The 22,581-nt window shown below is 50.4% G+C and overlaps 7 protein-coding genes across 7 annotated transcripts; 2 read left to right on the forward strand and 5 right to left on the reverse strand.

The window, feature by feature from the left end:
• Positions 1–1,305: 1,305 nt before the first annotated feature.
• JN550_011318 (uncharacterized protein) lies at positions 1,306–9,265 on the reverse strand (the record flags this gene model as incomplete). Its single annotated transcript, XM_049309670.1, has 6 exons — positions 1,306–2,674; positions 2,738–3,153; positions 3,237–7,958; positions 8,048–8,444; positions 8,501–8,658; positions 8,717–9,265. The coding sequence occupies 6 exons, from the start codon at positions 9,263–9,265 to the stop codon at positions 1,306–1,308; spliced, it is 7,611 nt and encodes a 2,536-aa protein (XP_049166672.1).
• A 902-nt stretch (positions 9,266–10,167) lies between these two features.
• On the forward strand, positions 10,168–11,834 carry JN550_011319 (uncharacterized protein; the record flags this gene model as incomplete). Its single annotated transcript, XM_049309671.1, has 3 exons — positions 10,168–11,005; positions 11,059–11,201; positions 11,253–11,834. 3 exons carry the CDS (start codon positions 10,168–10,170, stop codon positions 11,832–11,834), a joined length of 1,563 nt encoding a protein of 520 aa, XP_049166673.1.
• Positions 11,835–12,195: 361 nt separating this feature from the next.
• On the reverse strand, positions 12,196–13,173 carry JN550_011320 (uncharacterized protein; the record flags this gene model as incomplete). Its single annotated transcript, XM_049309673.1, has 1 exon — positions 12,196–13,173. The coding sequence occupies one exon, from the start codon at positions 13,171–13,173 to the stop codon at positions 12,196–12,198; it is 978 nt and encodes a 325-aa protein (XP_049166674.1).
• A 1,153-nt stretch (positions 13,174–14,326) lies between these two features.
• Positions 14,327–15,386, forward strand: JN550_011321 (uncharacterized protein; the record flags this gene model as incomplete). The annotated part of the gene is made up of 2 exons (XM_049309674.1): positions 14,327–14,576; positions 14,641–15,386. 2 exons carry the CDS (start codon positions 14,327–14,329, stop codon positions 15,384–15,386), a joined length of 996 nt encoding a protein of 331 aa, XP_049166675.1.
• Positions 15,387–15,505: 119 nt separating this feature from the next.
• On the reverse strand, positions 15,506–16,592 carry JN550_011322 (uncharacterized protein; the record flags this gene model as incomplete). The annotated part of the gene is made up of 2 exons (XM_049309675.1): positions 15,506–16,486; positions 16,548–16,592. The coding sequence occupies 2 exons, from the start codon at positions 16,590–16,592 to the stop codon at positions 15,506–15,508; spliced, it is 1,026 nt and encodes a 341-aa protein (XP_049166676.1).
• Positions 16,593–17,936: 1,344 nt separating this feature from the next.
• On the reverse strand, positions 17,937–19,104 carry JN550_011323 (uncharacterized protein; the record flags this gene model as incomplete). Its single annotated transcript, XM_049309676.1, has 3 exons — positions 17,937–18,125; positions 18,185–18,879; positions 18,963–19,104. 3 exons carry the CDS (start codon positions 19,102–19,104, stop codon positions 17,937–17,939), a joined length of 1,026 nt encoding a protein of 341 aa, XP_049166677.1.
• A 1,199-nt stretch (positions 19,105–20,303) lies between these two features.
• On the reverse strand, positions 20,304–22,082 carry JN550_011324 (uncharacterized protein; the record flags this gene model as incomplete). Its single annotated transcript, XM_049309677.1, has 3 exons — positions 20,304–20,324; positions 20,379–21,428; positions 21,489–22,082. The coding sequence occupies 3 exons, from the start codon at positions 22,080–22,082 to the stop codon at positions 20,304–20,306; spliced, it is 1,665 nt and encodes a 554-aa protein (XP_049166678.1).
• Positions 22,083–22,581: the final 499 nt, after the last annotated feature.

Here is a 22,581-nt window from a genome sequence, read left to right on the forward strand (position 1 = left end):
CATTAAACGCGGATTCATTGCCAGGTATCGATGACAGGTCACCTCTCACCGATTATTGGAGAATCGCGTGTGGTTGCAACTGTAGTTTACAGTACGGTAGACGGTCTGCCAGGTCCCATCGCGGTCGATAGACGAGGATCACATGGAATCAGGGGTCAAGCATGGTCTGATATGTCAAGGGTCGTGCAAGGATACAGGTCTCCAGCATGGGCCAGGGGGTGGCGATGACTACCTGTCACCTGCATGCTGGGCAGTCCGAGCGTTGGTCTAGATGAGCCCCGAGTGAACGGAGTTGGGAGGTCTCCGCAATGTTCGCTTACCCCTGCTCGAAGCGCGCGACCCGGGAGAATCCAGTAGCCTTGGTGGATGATTGATGTGATACCTTGTCACCGTCACTATGTGCTAACTAGACAGGTTACAGTATTCCCTTCGTCGGCTCTACATAGGCGCACTGAGGAATCTGTCAAGAGAAAAGCAAACGAATATTCTTGTTCCATCACAATCACTTCATGAGAAACGTGCATTGCACCACAAGAGTATGTCACTGCGCACGAGAGGACTAAGAAATCGTCCCAAATTCAAAGACAGGGGCGATACAATGAATTGACCTGGAGAAACTCGCTATCACCGAACCGGCTTGTCTGGTCTCGAGAATGCAAGAATTAGTAAGCTTATTCATCAAAATACCTGTGCAATTGAGAGTCTACCGGCGGCGTACTCCGAAGCATGCGAACTTGAGATCCCACAAGATTACCACGATTACAAACTAAGGCGACAATTGAGTTGACATGCCATGCCTCATGCTCGGAAAGGTGTGCTTTGCCTCACCTGAGAATGCGACCACTTCAGGTAACAATTATAGTGGAGATATGTCCTTGCAACCTGCCGAGAGTACAATGCTGCAAACTACGTGTTCAGAGTTGCACGCCAGAATGAAAAGAACATTACTCCTAATCAGCCACCATGTTGATTAGTCATGGTCATATCATCGAACTGGTGTGAAAAAGTTATTCAATGCGCCTTCTTTCTGTAAAGAGACTTTGCCAATCAAGAACAAGGGCATCGTGGGCGGATGCAAGCTCTAGTGCTGAGCCCAAGTCCCCAGTTGCAAGTCAAAGCCATCAAGTGGAACAGCCTCGCCCGTAGAAAGTTACACTCGTGCACAACATCGACGAACTGTGAAGATCATTTGCGTGACATTTGACCTTGGAAAAAAACAAAGGATCTATCAAATGAAGAAAGGAGAAGTGAAAACAAGGACAACGTAATTATAACTCTCGTCCAGAACCCAGTTTGACAAACCCTTCATTTTGCTGCTTTTGCCAATCCATTCACAGCCTGTTTACCGAGCTCCTCCAAGGTACCGAGGCCTAGGAGCTGGAGCACGCTAATATCGAACCCGAATGTCTGTCTCCACCAATTTCGCAACTCTATGCCAACAAGCGAGTCGAGACCTAGTTGTTGCACAGGAAGAGTTATGTCAAGACCATCGTCAGGCCGCAAAAGCAAGTTCATCAGCTGTTTCCCGATTTCCAAGGCGATATAGCCGACTGTCTCTGGCTTGCTGAGGATCTCAAGATCGCTCTTGGCCCTGGCCAAGAACGCTTTAAAGCCATCACCTCCAGCACCTGCATTGCCAATATCGCCATCGCTGATGTTGTGCCAGATAGCCATTCGTACGTCTTTCTTCCAGTGCAGACGGCTGTCTGGATGGCTGAGGGACTTGTCTGAGCCAAAGCCCGTAGCGAAGGTGTTCCTGTGGGCGAACGGTACGCTGTTCGCATCGATATGTAGCTTGGGAATGGGATAAGAACATGCTGCCCGGAATGCTTCGATCATTTCCGACTCTGTGACGCCTGAATAACCATTCTTCAGGAGTCTTTGCAGCAGCTTTTGGTCACGAGCAGCGTAGCCCATGTCAGCGACGGCGCCAATGTCTATGGATGATGCGGGCAGCCCATTGCTGTTTCGCCACAGTGCGAAGGCGTCTAAGAAAGTATTGGCACCGGCATAATTGGCCTGACCAGGCTGCCCTGTGATACCCGACATCGAAGACAAAAACACAAAGAAGTCGAGCTCGATACCGGCCTCCACGGTAGCCTCGTGTAAATACCAGGCTCCCTTCACCTTGGGTCCGGTTGCCTTGATCCATTGCTCTAACCTCATGTTTCTGAAAGCCTCGTCCTGAAGAAGCATGGGCGAATGAAGAATGCCCTTCAGGTTTGGCGCTTGCTGGACGGCGCGGAAGACATCATCCCTATTCACCATGTCGCCCTTGACAAGAACCACCTCACATCCCATACTTTGTAGCTCTCCAATAGTATTGGCATCCTCTTTGCGTGACCCAGGGTTTCTCGAAAGGCAGACAATGCGACGAGCACCGTTCTCGACGAGGTGTCTGGCGATAACAGTTCCAATACCACCCAGGCCTCCGGCGAGCAGGTACGAGGCTGCACTATCGACCTTGAAGATATCATCGGCAACTTTGACGAGACTTGTGCCGATCTTGAGTGTGCCATCAGTATCCCTGACCTGGAGAATGACTTTATTCATGTCTTTGCTTTCTTGCACATGCCTGATGGCACTCTCGACGTCAAAGGCATCATATACGATTCGAGGTGAGATCGGGACAATATTACCCTCTTTCAATAGTTTCACTGTTGACTGGAGAAGTCTATAAATCATCTTATGTCAGTTATCAGAGCGACAGCAACAGGATAGTTCAAAATCTGCTTACCCTTTAACGACAGACCGCTTCTTGACTACTAGAGCCTCTAGATTGACGCCAGTGTAACTTCTGCCGCCAAGGAAGGAGTTTAGCTCCAATCTACCAGCACCCACTAGATCTGATGTGCCGATTTCAATCATCTTGCCGAATTCAGCGACGGACTTCCAAGTAGCATGGAGGAGGTCGCCAGACAGTGAGTTCAGAGCCAGATCAACACCCTTTCCACCGGTCGCGTCCAATATCGCTTTCAAGAAGATGTTATCCGCGGACCAGAAGATGGAGGACCTAGGAAGTTTATGACTCTCGACGAGAAATGTAGCTTGTGCCTCAGTGCTGACAGTTGCGTATACATCAGCCTCCAGCGCCTTGGCAAGCTGTATGGCAGCCAGGCCCACATCCCCAGCGGCATTATGGATCAGAACAGACTGCGCGAAAGGTTAGACTATCTTCTCCACTGTAGTAGTTATACTGTAGCCGATATATGTTTAAGGATATATGGGCTACTTACCTGTCCGGTTTGCAGGTCTCCGGCATTGTACAAAGCTGCGAGGGCCGTTCCATATGCAGCAGGCAACGTCGCTGCGTCTTCGAATGAAACATTGTCTGGAATCTTCTCAACTAGCGCCTCACAAGTTCGTAGATGTGAAGAAAAGCTGCCGGCTCCAAGACTGATCACACGGTCGCCCACTGTGAAGTCTAGGACATCAGGCCCGATGGCAGACACTCTGCCACTAGCGCTTCCACCAAGGCCTCCGGCTGGGTACGGGCTGGTGCCCATGACCTCTGCGACATCCTGTGTCAAAATCACGTCAGTTCCAACAATCTTCCAGATAGGGTGCAGACCGTTGTCACGTACTTTGGAGCTGAGCCCAGCATAGAAGACCTCTACCTCGACCTGGTCGCCAACCAGAGGCCCAGGTCGACGCGACTCCCAACTCAGCGAGGTCAGGCGGCCAGGTTTCTCGACTACAAGAGATACTCTCTCCTCTGTAGCTCGTCTAGAGGCTCGCTCGTCACCAAAGGTGAAGGGATAAATGCGAGGGACATTGATGGTGCCGTCGACGATTGCGTACTCATAATTGGGTCTGAAAAACTCGTCCTCATGTCTCTTCTGGAAGTGGACGAATGCGTCAAGTACACGGTCAAGTGATGTAATAACCTCATCAACCTCACAAGTAGCAAAGTCGATGCTGTCTTCGTGGCGGATAGAACGGATCGCGCCGACGACAGTTGCGTATCGCGGGTCCTTGGATTGCATCTGCGATGGGCGGGTGACCCAGAACAGACCTGACTCGCCAATATTGGCGAGCAGTGCCTGCAAAGTCTGAAAGCGGTGCTCGTCAATTTCCTCGAAGAACGGGCTATCCTCATCAAGCAGACTGATTATATCCAGAGATCCTCGCGGCAGCTCGTCGCCGAAGCGACACTTGTTGACCGTGTATCCTCGGTTTTCGAGCTTCTGGCTTACCACATCGACTTTCCTATCGTCAAGTTTGTGGGCCAGAACAGTCACAGCCTTACTGACCGTTGGATTGACATCTTCTTCGGGCCTAGCGATCATGACGGCGCTAAGCTGGTGTGGTGCCGCAGAGTCAAGGACCACGTCCGGCGGAGCAAAGCCAGCGCGCCTCAGCTCGATCTCCCAACGCTCAGGAGATACGTATGGCTCATCGGGACGCCCATCGTTCTCTCCAACCCACCAATCATCCAGGAAGCCCAGGATGCAGTTGATCCACTTGGAGTCGGTATTGAGCTCTTGCAAAAGGAGTCGGCCGCCGGGTGCTAGGAGTTTACGCACGTTGGCCAAGGAACCTGAAAGGCTCGGAGTTGCGTGAACGAAGTTTGTAGCGACAATCAGGTCGTACTTGTCATCTGCTTTGAATCCCTGTTCTGATGGGTCCTTGCTAACGTCTAACACGCGGAATTCAATGTTGTCCAAGTCTTGGAAGCGCTTCTTTGCGTCGGCAAATGAAGCCGACGAGGCATCCGTAAAGGTGTATTTGAAATAGAGGGCCCCACCGCCAGGCAGAATCAAATCTTCCATCAAAGCGGAAGTCAATTGTCCGGTGCTGCCACCGAGCTCCAGTATGCGAAGGCTAGGCCTTGCGTGCGCCAGGCTTTTGAGAAAGGCGGTTCGATTGACAGTGTTGGCCGCCGCAAAAAGTTTGGTAAGAAGATCGTTCTGTGAAAGAACATCAATGACGTCCCTTTCGCCACTGAGTAGCTCGACGATATACTGGCCAATCTCGAGGATGCAGTCCGCGCAGGCAGCCAGTGGTGACTCAGCCATCATCTTTCCGATGTCATGAGCTCTGTCTACAATTTGCGGTATATCAAGGGCATGCCCAGGGTGTTTCTTGTCGAGTGCGTTGAATTGCCGACCAATCCAAGCTGCGAACCGCTGGATTGAGGGATTCTCTGAAAGTTTCACATCTTCAATGCATCTCTGGAAGAAGATAAAGCATAGCTCGCCAAGCTCGTTCAGAAGCGGCGTCCACTTCTTGCCATCGAACTCAGATTCGATGAGAGAAGCTGCATCGATGAAGTCGATGTGAGGCTTCCAGCTGACACGCGCACTGATGGGGAGTTTGTGCACAATTTCTTTGTCACCTTGTTCAATGGGCGTGAAGGCGGCCTCTGGCATGTTCAATACAATATTGCCATCAGCAATAACCTGGAATTGGCCCCTGATTTCGCCGCTGCCAGGCTTAACCTCTGTGGACGCTGTGACGGTCATATCTGACTCCGGGCTGCTGCTGAAAATGGTCATCTCCTCAATCAGGGTAGGCATTGCCGCACAGTTGCTAGCATCAAGCCTACCGGATCTTGCAGCAACAAGGCCCATTTGAAGAGCTGCATCAATAATCGTAGGGTGCAGGTGGTATTTACTCTCGTCTCCATTTAGGTTGCGGGTTAGACTGCTCATTGCCCTGGTCTCCAGGGTTCCTGCACTGATCTTATCCAAACGCTGGAAGGCTGGTCCATACTCCATCCCTGAGTTTGCCAGAGTATTGAAGATCTTAAAGGTATCCAACTTTCGGGGAAGCGACTCAGCCTCTTCAGCCTGGGCTGGCTTGGTTGTTGCCGAGGCTGAGACCTGGCCCACACAATGCTTCACCCAAGAATGACCGCTATAGGAGGCGATGGAGAACTCCCACCACTGGCTATCTTCTAAATCGGTGAGTCGATGAGGGCGCAGGTTTGTGACGACCTCGGTGTCGGCACCCTCCTGCAATATCAGCGCCTGGCTGAGCACAACGTGGCGGAGACTATATGACTTCTCGGTTCCGCTGAGTTGTCGAATTGCTTCGCCAGCCATTGCAAAATAGCCTGCAGCAGGGAAAATAATGGTGCCCTGAATCTGATGGTCTCGAAGCCAGGGGGCGTCCTCAATGTTGGTCAAGTTCCTCCAACTGGGCTCTAAACTAGTGCTCTCCAGTTGTCGACGTCCGAGCAGTGGATGACGCGGAAATTTCGGGTGCCTCCACTCGATGGACATACGAGACTCAGCCCAGAATTCTCCCTCGTAATTCCAAGGGTAACGCGGCAGATCTGCCAGCGCCTGTCCGGCGGGGGCAACGGCCATATAGTCTAGAGGGACGTTGAGCTCGAACAACTTGCCAATGGCGGCCAGATACGACTGCACGCAATCCTCATTACGTGTCATCACCGACAGGTATGGAGGAGAGGCAGACGCCTTGGCGAAGATCTGTCGCGCAGGGCCAGCTAGGGCTCCGTGAGGCCCAATTTCGATGAATGCTGGATTTTTGAAGTGCTTCAATACACCAGCTACGGCGGGGCTGAAGAGCACGGGCGATTGCAAGTTCTGCTGCCAGTATTTGCCGTCGAGTTTCCGCTCTTCTGGCCGGCCAATGCCTGTTACACTGGAGAAGAAGGGCTTGGCCGCCTGCCTACCCTCCAGATATGGTTCAATCATCGCATGGTAGTCGTTTCCAATCTCTTGCATATGGTACGAGTGGTATGCCTTTTCGACCTTGAGCATTCTAGCCGTGATATCGGGATGCGCTTCCTTGATACGATTGACAGCAGCCTGCACCTCTTCAGCGTCACCTGAGAGTGTAACACTCTTCGGAGAGTTCTCGCAGGCCACGACCACATGGGGCCGGTTCAAGAACGGCTCAACTTCATCCCAGCTCAGTCCGACGGCAGCCATAGCACCCTTCCTGTTCTGGAGCTTGGCAGCTTGTCCGCGCTGGTAAGCTCCGATGATGGCTTCTTTGGCGGTAAGAGCGCCAGATGCGTATGCAGCAGCCAGCTCACCACTGCTATGACCCACAACCGCCGCAGGCTCAATACCGATGGCTGCCAAGAGGTCCACCAAGCCAATCTGAACGGCAGTGCACAGCGGCTGTGAGAGCTCGGCCTTCTGAACACGCGATGTTTTGGCTGACTTTTGCAGCTCTGCCTCAATCGTCCACTGTGGTGGCTCAGGAATGGCCTCGAGGTGCCTGTCCAGCGTTCGGATAGTTTCCTGGAAGATGAGATCATCGCGTAAGAGAAGCTCACGGCCCATGCGGGGCCATTGTGCACCTTGTCCAGTGAACACCATGACCAGACTCATGGACTGACCCGGAATCTTCCTTCCCTGAGAGGGTGGGATATCGGTGGTACCCACAACCTTGAACGACCGGTGGGGAAGGTGCTCGCGTCTGTTCGCAAGCGTGTAGGCTAGATCATGCAACCTATCGGACATATCTGGATTCCTTATGATCCAACTTTCGTAATCACTTACCATGTTCTTCAGTGATGGAGCAGAGCCAGCTGAGAATAGGAGTAACTGGGGGTCGGTATCTCGGTCCCTTTCTCGAACCGCAGGCATGGGAAGGTCGAAACTTCTTGCTGAGTCGACGATGACATGCGCGTTTGAGCCACCTAGACCGAAGCTGTTGACGCTGACTCTCTCACAACGATCTTTGGGGAACGGCGTTGGCTCAGTCGGGACAGTGAGTTTCCTGTCTTTGAAGGGGATCTTGGGGTTCGGAGTATTGAACTTGATGTTTGGAGGGATAGTGCGATGCTCTAACGACATGACGGCTTTGATCAAAGACACCAGACCTGAGGCACCTTCGGTGTGACCAACATTGGGCTTCACAGAGGTGATATGGATGCCATCGTCCCCAAATACGTTGGCTACTGCTCCAGTCTCAATAGGGTCCCCAACTGCAGTGCCAGTTCCATGACACTCAAAGTATGCCGTCTTTGAGAAATCCTACAAAACATTAAGCGTAAGCCTTGTATCCAGATCTAGCATGCACGCAGCAGACGAGTTAATCTCACGCATGATTTATGGAAACTTACTGTGATACCAGCCTGTTTATAGGCCAGACGTATCATCGCCTCATGAGCCGCGCCATTCGGCTGAGTAATACCTTGTGTCTTGCCATCCGAGTTTGACACAGCGGCTCTTATGACTGCCCGGATCGGATTACCATCACGAATAGCAGCATCCAGAGGCTTCAGGAATATAGCTGTGAACGCTTCGCCTCGTGCATATCCGTCAGCATCTGCAGAAAACGTTTTACACGATCCTTCAGGTGACAGGATCCCTTTTTCAGTCATTTGTTGTGTTGTCCCTGGGGCTAGGATCAAGTTGCCACCAGCTACAATTGCGCCTTCGCAGATGCCTCTTTGAATAGCCGAACAAGCCTCATTGACACCAACAAGAGCCGATGAACAAGCAGTACGGATAGTCATGCTTCTTGACGTTAGCCGTCCATGTAGCATTCCAAACAAGGGGCATGTGTAACAAACCTTGGTCCAGTTAGACCAAATTCGTAAGATATGCGATTGGCTAGCATCCAGTCCTGATAGCCATCAATCTTGTTTGCACCGTGCCACAGAGGGTCTCTGTTCATCATCTCGCCCCAATCTTCGTTCATGTTTCCAAAGTAACATCCAACTTTCTTGCCCTAAACTCACTGTTAGCGTTTTCAGAAGAAGGGCTAAAGAGAAAACGGCAATATTCACTCTGAAATCTGCCTCTCCGGCGTCCTCAAAGGCCTCCATGACAACTTCCAGCAAACGACGTTGCTGAGGGTCCGCATATTCAACATCGGCACGGCTCATTGAGAACCGAGTTGTATCCAAAGCACCGAGCTTCACGTCTTCGTCCAGGAAGTAGCCATACTCGGTAGCAACAGTTGTCGGTCGTTTTGAGGTTTCGTGATAAGCTGATACGTTATAGCGCGATTTGGGGACTCGACCTCTTGCATCACCCTTATTCACAAGGAATTCCCAGAATTCTTGAGGGGTCGATGATCCTCCTGGGAGGCGAAGGCCCATACCGCAGATTGCTACAGGAACAGGTTTCTCGTTGATGCCACTTGCGTGTGAGCCACCATTGATAACTTGAGTACCGTTGCGTTGGAGGCTCTCGGAGGCTCCCCGATTTCCGTTGATGCCGTTGGCATGTGAGACGCCATTGGTACCGTTGGCACCATTGGCACCGTTGCTGCCGTCGGAATGTAATGTGGCATTCGTACCGTTGATGCCATTGAGGCCGTTCGATGTTGTCATTTTTACGGCTTGGTAAAAGATTGTGTCACAATCCAGGTGTCTTGGTCTCAAGGTGAAGGGGCCCTTGGTATAATATATGAAGCCAGCAAAACGATTCTCCCGCACTATAAAACTAACATCGGTTTACGATCAAACACGCAAAAGCTAGGGTAGCAAGTATTTGCGCTTCGCTACTTCTGAGCTTCGGAATTGAGAGCTCACGCGAGATGCTGCAGGCATTCGAAGAATCCAGTCCCGCCGTGGTATGCAGGCATGCGGCTCTCTCAGGTTTCTTGCCGAGAGGCTCATTCTGCAGCTCTAGCTAAGAATCAGGGTCCGAAATCCACTCCGACGTAATCTGCCAAGATACCGAAGGAATGGACATCTTGGCCCGTCTTACGTTTTGCAACTTAACATGCTTACAGTGCGTCGGGGCGTTAAAATTCACGAGTAGCGTGAATTCAAGCTTTACGGGATGAATGAAAGATTCATATTATTTGTCTTGGACGTCCACAACGGGCAGGTGTATACTCGGTGAATTGTCAATTGCGCCATTCAACCCATGCACAGCCTTGTGGAGCCTTGGCAACATTCTCTCGCATTCCGTGCTGTGCCGTCAGATTTGACAAACAGAGTAAGGATATCCGTAGTCTGCTTTACCTGCAGCCTGAAATCGGGTAGTGGATGTACCGCACAGGAGTGCTGACGTTGTTTACTATCGTTGTCCAGTGTTTACTGTCACAGAATATTTTATATATATATATTGGGACGACCATCCTTGAGATAACCCAATTGTTAAAGAACTCAATGTCAAATATCTTCGAAACAGTATCACGTTCAGTCAAATATTCCTCCAGCCAACCTTGCTTCGAAACCTATAGTCCGCTCATCTTCTTGTCCCCCGCACCATTCCAATAACAAAGATGGCAGAGGTCAAGAAAGACTTAGGCGCCCAGTGGAGAGAAGACTGGGCTGTTGCTCAGAAAATCAAGGGACCAAATTTGAAGAACAGCTCCGTCTTTTACCGAAATATCGAAGAGGAGCTGGATCTTTCCCGACAAATTGGCCTTGGTTTTCCAATCCACACCCCCAGCCATGTCACAGACTTTTCCTCTTGTGATGTTCTAGGGATGGGAGCCACTGGGCTTCTAAGGGAGGAGTTCTTGAAAGAACTTGAGGCCAACCCCGGCTTTAATATGGGTGCAGGTGGATCACGCCTCTTGGATGGGACTTCAAGATACCAGGACATGTTCGAGAGGGAACTGGCAGAGCTAATGGGTGTCGAGTCAGCACTTGTGGTACACTCCGGATGGACTGCAAACCAGGCCATCTTTTCGACCGTGCCTCGCTCTGGGGATGTACTAGTGTACGACGAGCTCATGCACGCCACAGCACTCTCTGGCATGAAAGTTAGCCTCGCACTTGATCAGAGGCCCTTTCGTCACAACGATGTGGACCACTTCATCGAAGTCATGGAATCGGTCAAAGAATCGACCCCCCTCGTCAAAGCGGGCAAGCGTTGCGTCATCATTGGTGTTGAGAGTTATTATAGTATGGATGGTGATATTTGCCCCCTGAGAGAGCTCATCGAGGCTGCAAAGGAGATCTTCCCACAGGGCAACGCCCAGTTTGTTGTCGATGAGGCCCATAGTTTCGGGGTCTGTGGCCCGGAGGGCTTGGGTTTCGTTAGGCAGCAAGGCCTCGATGACGAGGTGGCCATAAAGATGGTTACTTTCGGCAAAGCTTTGTCTGGTTCTGGTGGTAGGTGACCAGCAAGACTCTCATCAAGTGTACGGTACTGACATTGTGCGAAGCTTGTATCTTGTCCAACAACACGATTCGCTCTCTCCTCATAAACCAGGCCAAAGTCTTCATTTGCTCCGTTGCACCCCCATTCACACTTTTAGCTGCGAGCCGTGCCGGAGTTCGCCTCATGCAGACTCAGAGGGTCCAAGAGGTACGACGCCAGTTATTATTGCTATGAAAGTCTCAAGCTAACCTACCACAGAGTCATGACTATCTGCATGAGCTTACGCTTTTCTACCTGGACACCCTTACCTCTCACCCTGTATACAAGAAAGCCCACAAGAAGGGGATACTTGACATCCCAATCCACGAGGATGGGAGCTGGCACGAGACACCAATCACCCATATCGTGCCTCTCTGGACACGACGCCAGAAACATGCCCTGTACCTTTCTTTTCACCTCACCAGGGATGGTATAAATGGATGCTACATTGTGTTTCCCATTGTAGGCAAGGGGGAGGATCGAGTACGACTGTTGCTGCATGCTCATAATACCAAGGACGACGTGAGGAAGCTGATCGACTCCATCACTACCTGGACCCAGGAAATGCTGGAAATAGAAGCAAGCGGTGACAAGAACAGACTTCCGAGTGCGGCCCGGTTGGCATTCGATCTTATCAAAAGAGATAGACAGATCGCAAATGGTATCAATACCATTAATGGTGACAACGCTGTTGACGGTGCCAACCTACTCAATGCCATCAATGGCAGCAACGGGATCAACATTGCACCTTTGGTTAGCGGCATCAGTCGCATGAATAACCCGGATGGGATCACTGTCTAGAAATAGCTTTTCAATTCAATAGATCTGAGCTTTGTTTCGTTACTTGAGTAATACAAATTCAATGCAAATGGGTATATTCTTCCCGACCGTGCCTTTCACGAATCATGCTAGCCCACCATTTCATCGTGTCGCTCTGGTCAGTAATCTAGCTATTTCTTTTAAATTTTTTGTACGCTCTGCCCTACCCCCTTTATCTATGCCAAAGTCTAGCCACATTTGTGATAGTCGAAGTTGATCGTAAAATAGTCTATCTGTTACTCTAAAGGAAAACCTTTCCCCTACGACCGCAGTCTTTAGAAGACAATACAATCCAATTGCTCTTCCAACATCATGCAGAGAAGCATCTGTTTGAGCATGGGTGTTATTGCGCCCATGACTGCTTCAACTCATTAATCAATCGTAGAGATATGGCGCTCAGACGCCTCTGTAGTTCATCGTGTAGCTGGTTTAGAACTGCTGCTGAAAACGGAAATGACGGGATAGCAAGGTCGTGACCCGAAGGGGTGATATCGCTACCCAAAAGCCAGTCCCGTTTTGAGCAGACGAATATAATCTTAGCACCTAGGTTATTCATTGATGTTCTCACTTGATAGAGGTCGTCTAGCAACTGCTGAGCAACTTTGGGATCTCTTCCATTGATCGTCGGTGACGCACTGGAGGCAGACTCTGTTCCAGGAGCTGACCAAAGGGATAGGACGGATGATGCTGATGAGCCTAGATTTCTCTGTGCGTCTCTTTCACGAGCACTCAGGGCTTGGGTTGCCTTGGCGTAAGCGTTCAGCACCTTGGAGATGACTAAACAGACGACTACCAGAAAATAACCGTCTTCGGAGCCGGGACACTGTAGCATTTCATTGACGGTTTCTACTACCGCTTTGCTTTCGTCCACAAGTGCATTCGCTTGAGACTCAAGCTCTGAAGAAGAGACATCAGGGTACGAAGGGTTTTCCTCTTGACAACAGAGCTGTCCCATCAACTGCAGCGCCATCTTGATGCCTTCTGGCTGCTGAGACAAGGTCTGACTCTGGTAATTTCCGAGTTCTTGGAATAGCTGCTTATGCGGTAGGGGTAATCCAGCCGCACTAGAAACGTTTGACGTGGCTATGTCGTTTGTTCCCAGATCTTGGGTAGAAAGAGAAGTTGTATCTGACCGGAAGTGTTGATCGGACTGGTTGGTGACACAAGTATCTGCAGCCAAGCTCCTGCGAGGCCCTCTCAATGGGAACTCTGGGAAGAATTCGGAGGAACATGTAGTATTTGCATATGACTGAATCGGCGAGGCAAAATTTAGATCCACCGGAACCGTTGAGAAGTAGTCATGAGCACTCGAATCTAGCATTGTCGTGTCAAATGCGCCAAATTGCGAATCCGACAGTGGGAATTCGGGCGTTGACGCCCTATCCAGTGAGGACAATGTTGCAGATGATAAAGGCGATAATGTGTTACTGGGTGTTGGCCGTTGCGCTGCGCCCTGTTTTGAGTTGTTTCGAGGACGGGCCTTTCTGCCAGTCCTCTGTGTGACTAGGTATTGGCAATCCGTACCTCTTTCTGCGCATCTGTTGCATTGCGGTTTATCTTTAGAGCACTTGATCTTGGAGCTTGCACAAGCTTGGCAGCTCTCACGTAGCCGAATGCCCGATGGAGCGGGCATCACTACGATTGAACCAACAACCAACAGCGGATAAGTATACAGCTTCGTGTTGGGTGCGGACTGCGATGCCAGTGGAGCCGTGTGGGTGTCTTAAGGCGTTGTTAATCAATAATCGATTGAGACTGAGTGGCTTCGGCAGTAGGGCTGTCGCCATCCCATTTGTCGCGGAGGTATACGAATAAATGGACACTCCGCACTTCTCGGTCTTAACAAGGTACGGTATACGCCATTGCTTACGGAATTTTCAGCATGCTGAAAATTCCAGCCAGCCTCAACGATCTGTAATCACTAAGGCGCGTAGAACAGACGATTGTGGGGACATCGAGACCATTGACAGGCACGAAATAAGGCTACCATGTCAAAGGATCATGTTGTCGTTATTCTCCACAGTTGCTTGCGAACTCCACGTCGAGTTTCGCGCCTTGGCACCAAATTCTGTGCCGTCGAAGGATTAATTATGCAGGAGTACAGCCTCATCCATGGCCGATGCAAATCGGTGGCGTTCCGGTCCTGCGGCACATCTCAACCAGGAATCTCCGGACTCATTAACCATACTAGTACTAAGGGCTCGCGGCAAACGCACCAGGGTCTCTGTTGCGACCAATCTTAGTGCACATCTCCCACCAAGAGATCCGTTATTGCAGTCTTCAGTCAAGGCAAGCGCCGTCCTGCTCGCAACGAACATCTGAAAAGATTTGCACTCAGCGCGATACTTGGATTACGCCAGCTCGAAGTAGATCGCCAACCTGACGAGTGATTCTGGTGCATAATGTCAGCCACCTGCATTAGTCTACCGATCAGGGGTCCGGAGTGGTTAGCCAAGCAATTATGGCCCCCGAAAATGTCAGCCGAGTGCAGTTATAAAACGGGAGGCGGCTCCGCACTGTTCCGCGCTGATTCCCACAGACAACCTTACTTGCCCTTGCAATATCAGATCATGGCTTCCCTTCACAATGCCGCCCGCGTCCACCGTGTCGAGCTACAACGCATGCCGCACGAAGTCCACATGCGCCACCGCGGAGAAGATTGGGCAGGTATAACAAACCAGAGAGAGCGGAAGAAGCTGCAGAATAGGTTGAATAAACGAATGTGTGAGTTCAGATGGCGCAGCTCGCCCGATAACGCTGAAACCAGTTAATGCTCAACGGGCATCAGCAAGGCAGAGGAAAAGAAGGAACACATACGACGATGCTTCTTCCGATGTCGCTTCCACTCCCAGTTCTCCGCAGTACACTGCAACAGCCTCTCCCCTGGACAACCTTCTCACTACATTTAGCAATTGCACAGAGGAAAACGTTACACAGAAGCGAGCTATTCTCAAACGATTCGCCGAGCAGGCTCTAGCGAGTTACATGACGGCTGACCCGTGTGCTGACCACCGCCTGAAGATTATACAACTCAACACCATCAATGGCTTCACTAGAAACGCCGTCGCTCTGGGCTTCAATTTTGACTGGCTTATTTGCGAGACCATCTCTCCATTCGGTCGTGACGGGCAAAATCTCAAGCGGGGTACCGCACCGGCAGTCTCCGCGCCAAGAAGCCTTATGCCCACACACATGCAATTGCGAACAAAGCACCACCCGTGGCTTGACCTGTTTCCATTGCCCAAGATGCGGGACAACTTGTTAATGGCAGCAAGTGTACTCAAGGCGGAGGATGAGCAACGATTATTCGACGACGTCATGGAGTCGGGTGGAAGCGGCAACGAATGGGCTGGGCTCGTGGTTTGGGGAGAACCATGGAATCCTCAGAGTTGGGAGATAAGTGGTCCTTTCCTACGAAACTGGGGTTGGCTAGTGAGGGGTTGCCCAGAGATTATAGTATCTACCAACTATTGGCGGAGTCAGAGAGGCGAGAAACCAATCGCGAACCCCAGCTATGTCCAAGAGCGGCAATAGTATAAATTAAGAACATGAGAAAGATCAATTGTCTACAGACAGCAACGGGTGATCGTTGTCATCTCTCATCCTATAGACTAATGGAAGGAAATTTCGCACCAGCGAACAACCAGCACAACTCAGATCTCTCCTTTTAATACTGCACTCCAATCTTCTCCTCGAAAGAATTCTTCCAAAGAGGTCGTCTCGATGCCTAACTCCTCTGGAGTCTTAACTCTGGGGTTTCCACCGGCGTATCCATACTCGGCGAAGAACTTGAGATCGTCTACTATGGTGGCTTCCATTCCCTCTGGGATGTACTTTACGTATTCCTCTTCCGAGACATCTCGCACTGTCGTCTTGACCCCCAGTGTGCGCCCCCAGAGCGATGCGTAATCCGGCTTGGTGATGATCTCACTGGCGCCTAGGACGTCTGTTCCGACTGGATGGTGAAGCACCAGCGCCTCAACAAATGCGCCAGTGTCTCGGGTCGCTACCACCTCGGGGTTCGCTTCATGGGAGCCTGGCACTTTGAGACGCACGTACTCGAATGTGCCGTCTGATAGCTTGTGCGGCCTGAACGCGGAAATGTCCCTCCAAGTCTCCTGGAAGATGCCCAGGGTGACGGTGCTCAGCCGAGCGCCCAGCTCTGGCAGTTCTTCCCGGATGTAACTCTCAGCGCCAGCCTTGGAGTCAAATTCGTAAGCATGCTTGTACTTTCCGCCGCTGATTCTCTGCACCGCAGCCAGTGTGGAGAATACAAAATTTTTCAGTGTGGATAGGACGTATGGGTCAGATGCTGCCTTTGCCACATTGATGCCTTGGGCTTTTTCCAAGTCGCCAGCGTATTCCTCGATTGACCTCCCGGCCGCCTTTGCCTCTTCCTGCAGGATCTTGTCCTCATGGACCCGGAAGTAATTGGCAGCCCAATCAGTGACGGCAAAGATGGCATGTGCGCCTTTAAAGGCAGACTTCAGTGATTCTACATCGTCGTGGTCACCTTTGACGATCTCCACCCCTCTACTGACCCACGCTTTCGCCTTGGGCGAATCGGGGTTTCTCGTAAGGCCTCGCACCTGCCAGTCGGCGTGCGTGAGGAACCGCTTAGCGACGGAGCCTCCCTAGGAAAAGGTTATCGTCTGACATGATATGACATGATATGATGGCTGATTTCTGAGATACCTGCGTTCCCGTAATTCCAAGGATGATAATGAGCTTTTTCGTCATTGTGGCTTTTTCTTGTTAGCGCTGGCGACTGCCTGATCAGCTGGGATTCGAAAAGTCAGCGTTTAGAAAGAACCAAATACCCTGATCTTATTGCTTCTCGGAGTGATTCATATCATTCAGCTGCTTACTTGGCACACGTAAGAGCAGACTCTGTGTCCTAGATCGAGCGAATCGTAATCAACCCGGCGCGCATTCATGCTCGGCACTGGGTGGGACTTCTCGAAGGCCGACAACTTCTGTGCGCTGCATAATCATGCTATCAATGCCTTTCCAGGTAGGCTTGCATTGCTTGGGCGCATGGAGTAATTTCAGATGGGATCTTGGCGGTGATGACTGAAAGTCTCAGTCATTAAGCGGATCAGCCAACCGGATGTGTACGTGGTTCTGGATACACAGGCCTGCTGCTTACCGGATCGTCCCGAGTGATACCGTACCCGCGTAGTGCAAGGATACTCTGCATAGTACTATGTAAATTGCCGGGCGATTCGCTGGGTGAGTGACCCCTGTTTGTTTGCTCAGATTGCGTGATCTCGATGCTGCAGCTGGCTGACACTGTAGAAGAGCACCTTAGAGGCACAGTACGCCCAAGTCGTCGTTCGGATTGCGTGATGGCGCCAAAGATGCGTGCGGCTGACACGGCAAGTCTCGGCGAGGTGGCACTGTGCCTCCATCGTTCATGTGCCAATCACACACAGCTGCGGGAAGTAGGGCCCACCAAAGGGAGTACGGAAGTGAGCCTCGGAATTACTGGACAACGGGGACTGACGGGACTTTAGATCCGGCCTGGGATCTGAACTCTAACTTAACAACGGCCGAATTGAGATGTGAGCTCCGAAGCGAAGGATTCTGCCAAGGTGGTGACCATCTTGCACATTTTGAATTCATCCATCGTGCTTCTCCATGGCGCAGAACAGAGGTGAGAGACTGAAGAGCCTGTATGACTCCCCAAGAACCGCCTAGGTACTCCGTCTTGTTAAATCTAGGTAACTCTATCACTCATTGCGCGCAATCCGGAAATCAAACGCAGCAATGCCAATTCACCCTAGGTCGGAAGGGATTCATCAAGGGTGGAGAAACTGAGAATTTGGATCTCTGGAACGCATAATTCTACTCTGGTTTGTATTCAAATACCAGGTCCCTTTTTTCAAAAAGGAAAAGAAAAAAATCTAATTGTTTTCAAGTATCAAATTCATTCTTGCGAAAGCTAGTTATCCATGTGAACAGCGCGTTACGCTCCTGGATTAATTATGCATATATGACTAGCACCTTAGCTTACAGTTGATGAGCACCATCAGATAGGCTTGCGCAAGAGGCAGAGGGCCTTGTGATCCTGGCAGCTGTGGCCTATTTCACAGGAGTCCAGGCATCAGCGTCTGCCCATCGATCCAAAACCAGGCCAGCACTTCCAGGGTTGCGGTACCCGGCTTCCACCTGCTTCTCGTAACTGACACGGCGTAGTCTTTCCGACTCCCTAGGGGTCAGCCAAAGATACGTTTCCACTCCAACCACATGGAGGAATAAACAGATCCATAGCTGATTTCGTCAAGTTAGAAATGCAAGTCTTGGGGGGTTCTGCAAAGTCAAAGGCTTACCATTGTTCCAAAAGCAATCACGTAACTTGAGCCCAGTTGCTCCAGATTGTTCGGATTTTCCACTGCACTGACAGCAACCCGCTTCCAGCGATCTAGGGATCCATCTGGCAATAAGCAATCCGGATAGTCGGACTTGGGGAATTCCATGTCGTAATTGGTGTAAAGAAAACTAATTTCGTCGCACATCCATACAGACCAGTAGTTACCGATCCGGGTGATGATAGGAGTTGCCGCCAGGTTGAGGAGTCGAGCAGTGATCGTCACCCCCATGTAGAACATCGTACGTAGCATCCAGGCCCGATGCTGGTCGATCTGCTTCCGGCGGATATTCCACCAAGCCATTACGATGCCAACGGTAGTGATGATACCCATGAGCGTTTCTACAGCGTGACTCGTTGCCCGGTGTCCACCCTGCTTGTGCCGAATTATGACAAATGCAGCCGCATTACTAACCAGGCAGAGCAGCATGACTACGTAGCCATTGATGCGGTGGAACATGAGAAACTTGTGGCGGATAATCGGTGTAAACTGAAACACCATCAAGATCCCGGCAGGCAATATACATGCGAGATGAATAAGCATTCCGTAGCGGTAGTGACCCTCATGAAAGTAGTACCAGTATCCTGGCACCAACGCGAAATGCTCCTTGAAGTGGCCATCATAATCCAAGTCTTCGAGGCGGGAAAGCGAAAAGCCTAGCATACCACCAGCGAAGATCACCCCTCCAGGACATCCGGTAAGCATTACGACAATAAAGTGGATACAGGGCGTGACTTACATAGAGGAAAGTTGTATCCACGCGTGAATCCGAAGAAACTATAGACCTTGGCGTACCGAGCCGCATGACCGCTTAGGCTCTCGTTTCTCTCGGAGGCCGGGCTTGCGGGACTGATGCCGTGACTTTCCTCTAGCTTTGACATAGTGGAAAGGGAAACAAAGTGTTATGCTTTGAGGTGCAAGAAAAACTTCTTCGTAGCAATTCAAGAAAGTTTGGAGAGATACCTGAATTGTTTTGAAACGAACGAGCCGAAGAACTATGGGCCGCTGAAACAATGCTAGTTTTGATATATATCAGGAAAGCTGCAATCACGTGAGTCTTTGTAGTCCAGGATCTATGCCGAAGAAGATCGGTATAGGTCCCGTGGCACCCTGGTAAGCCCCAGGTGTTGGGAGCTGAGCATCCTTGCCGACCTAGGCACCAAGCAGGTTCCTTGCATATCTATTACGCCGGCTTATACCGAGACCTTTACCGACACCATGGATCACTATGTCCACCAAGTTTTTCAAGCCGTGCCAAGTTCCGAAAGTGCCCGATTGACCAATCGAAACTTTCCGATTGAAGCGCGACGGAGGCGGCTTGAAGACGTTTCCCCATCGAAACCTGACTAACAGTTGATATTTAAATACAATCGAACCATCATCGGTATTGAATCAGGTACTGAATCACAAGGGCAAACTTACCAATATCCATAACGATTGATAATACCAGACCAGTTGATTTCTAATCCATAGCAATCGCAGTGGAAACCGTGATCCTTATGTTTCCCATCTTGCCACAATGAAGAACTAGAAGCAATTCAAGGAGTATATTTTTGAAGTCTATCTCAACCTTTCGAGGGTGACTGCTTCGGCGGAATCGAATTGCCACTTAACGGTTTAGAGTTCATAAGTTCAAATTGGTATGTGAAAGAGCTGAGGTAGAATTAAACTTAGAAAGAACGCGCATAATCGCAACCCCTTTCATATATTTCACTCTCAGATACAACCAAAATAAATAAAAAACCACCAGACATTTCGTAAAGCTTGCTATTTGGATGAAGCAGACATGATTTACTCTTCCAGGTATAGTGTCAAAGCCAAAGTAATGACCCACGCGGTATTACTAGTTGCAAGGGCATTTCTCCCAATTTCGAAAGTCCATGGTATACTACAAATAACTCCTTGATGCTACATGTTTAAAAAAAGCTGTACCAACCATCTGGTCTAAGACGCCTCCTTGATATTTTGTATTAAGAAAGAGCGAAGATCATATCAACAAAGAAAGAAGAACAGAGTGAAAAGAAGTCCCTGCATGGCATTCCAATTGCTAATTGTGAGTGTCAAAAATATTTGCCTCAAACTAAGCGCCAACCTTGCGAAACTGCGTTCTGGTTAGCACAGCAAGAACTAACATGGGAGAAGATGAAGTACATACCCCGAGGAAGGGCGATAGAACTGCTGTGATGCCGCAGGCGACAATGGTCATGGTGTAAATGTTGCTCATAGCATCGACGATGGCGTTAGCAAGCCGGATCCTGACATCTTCGGAAAAGCTTTGCCATTCGACGCTACTCGCGCCTGCAAGAATGACCCGTGGGTTGCCAGTGAAGTCTGATGGGATAATTGAAGAGATATACCTAGCACCCAGGTTCTGGAATATGCTGCCACTGAGAGAGGGGAAGAATGTTATGCCAACGCACTGGACAAGGCTGATGACACCAATAGCGTTGAAAATATCCTTGGGTTCGACAATATCCGAGACGCATCCAAAAGCGGTAATCATGAAGCAACCGCCCCCAATACCTAGTAGCACGCTGTAACCGTAGATTGCCGAAGTACTCGTATCAATCGAAACCGTGTACATGAGGGCACCTCCAGCAACGGCCAAAAGTGCGCCAAAAAAGAACCAAGGCATGTAGTAACCCCATCTCGACATGAAGATGCCGTTAAGGATGGCAATCGTAGAGATCATGAAGACGAAGGGCAGTAATTTAACGGCGGCTTCCACAGGTGACTCTCCTCGGGCGAATTGAAAGTAGAGCGGGATGTAATAGATAGGAATGTATACGGCTGACGCGGCGGCGAAAGTGGCGAACTGCAAAATCCCCAGTTTGAAATTTCTGAGCATGTGGCTGGGGTACAGTCGGTTGTCCTTCTCAATGAAGGGGTGAAGCTTATGCGTCAAGACGAATCCGACCGTGAGAACGCCCACGAAAACCCAAAGAATGATCATGCTGTAGGACTGCCACTCGAATAGAGTTCCACCATATGTAATGGCCATGAAGAAGGAGACGCACCAGCCGGTCCAAACGGCCAATCCGAGCCAATCAATCTTGTTCATTCTCTGTTGGGTAGTTTGACCCTTGGCGAAATCGATCGAAGGCAGGATGAAAACCAAGATGGGTGCAGCAATCGCGAATATCAGAAGGTTAATGTAGAAACCCCACCGCCAACCGACGCTACTCTCTGCGAAACCTCCGCCGACCTGTATATATGAAGTCAGTCACACATATGCAACGCATTGAAACTAGCAGAGAAAACTTACGATTGGACCCAAGACCGTGCCAATTCCCCATGTGGGAGAGATTAGAGCAATGTAGATGGGACGCTCCTTGGGAGTAGTGACAACACTGAAGAAGGTCAACGAGCCAACGTATATGCCACAACCGCCAATTCCCGCAATCATGCGCCCAACAATCAAAGCGTCCATAGTAGGAGCAGCGCCAGAAATCGCGCTGCCGATTTCGAAGCAAACCACATAACCAAAGTAGAGCCATTTGATGTCGAACAGTCCATACAGTTTTGATTGAATGAGCACTAGCGCAGTGGAAGGCAGGGCGTAGGCCGTAGCAAGCCACGGGAACTTTGGAAAGTCGCCGAGGGAGGCGATGATGTCTGGCTGGATATCTGCGACCACTGTAGTGTCGAGGGCATACAGAAAGACGCAGGAAAGAACGGCGCCAACGGTCAAAGCCCATTTAACTCCATGAATCTCGCGCTTGAACTCAGGCCCTGAGTCATCTGTCCCATCTGGCGACTTCTCCCCATCGGCAATTGGGCTCTCGGTGCGCGTCGGTGTGTCGGCTTCGCTCGCAGGGAGGCCGTCGGCATGCCCCGTTGTCCTCTCCTTCTCGCTCATTTTGACAGCTGGGGGACGATGAAAGCCCTGGTAAGAATGAACCAGACTAGGAAACGAGAACAATTATTATGAAGCAATCGGCCAGATAAGATAGGAGGAATGGGAGTTGTAGATGAACGAAAAATTGCGCTCAATTCTCCTTGAAAATCGAATTCCGGGTCACATTGTCGAGGCGACTCCTGACCCTTATGTCTGAGACTCGTAAATATGGGATGTGTTGGCTTGCGGAGCTCAAGTAACTAAGACATTGATATTGTAATCCAATCTAAGGTATCAGTAACCACGTTGGATAAGCTTGGATGAGCCTCGCTTGCCGTCTCGAAAGTCAGCCACTTGCATCTCGAGAGTCTGCCACCCCCAATCGAAATGATTGGTGGACGTGCCTTTGTCCAAACCTCCTTCTCATCTAAGAGTGGGTCTGGAAATTCCATGTGCACTAAGTTTCTGGCAATCGAGGGCCTAAGATGACCTCCGTCAGTAAACAGGGATGGAAATACTC

Source organism: Neoarthrinium moseri (assembly GCF_022829205.1).
Source record: "Neoarthrinium moseri strain CBS 164.80 chromosome Unknown scaffold66_Wmoseri_CBS_16480, whole genome shotgun sequence".
Taxonomy (NCBI): Eukaryota; Fungi; Ascomycota; class Sordariomycetes; order Amphisphaeriales; family Apiosporaceae; genus Neoarthrinium; species Neoarthrinium moseri.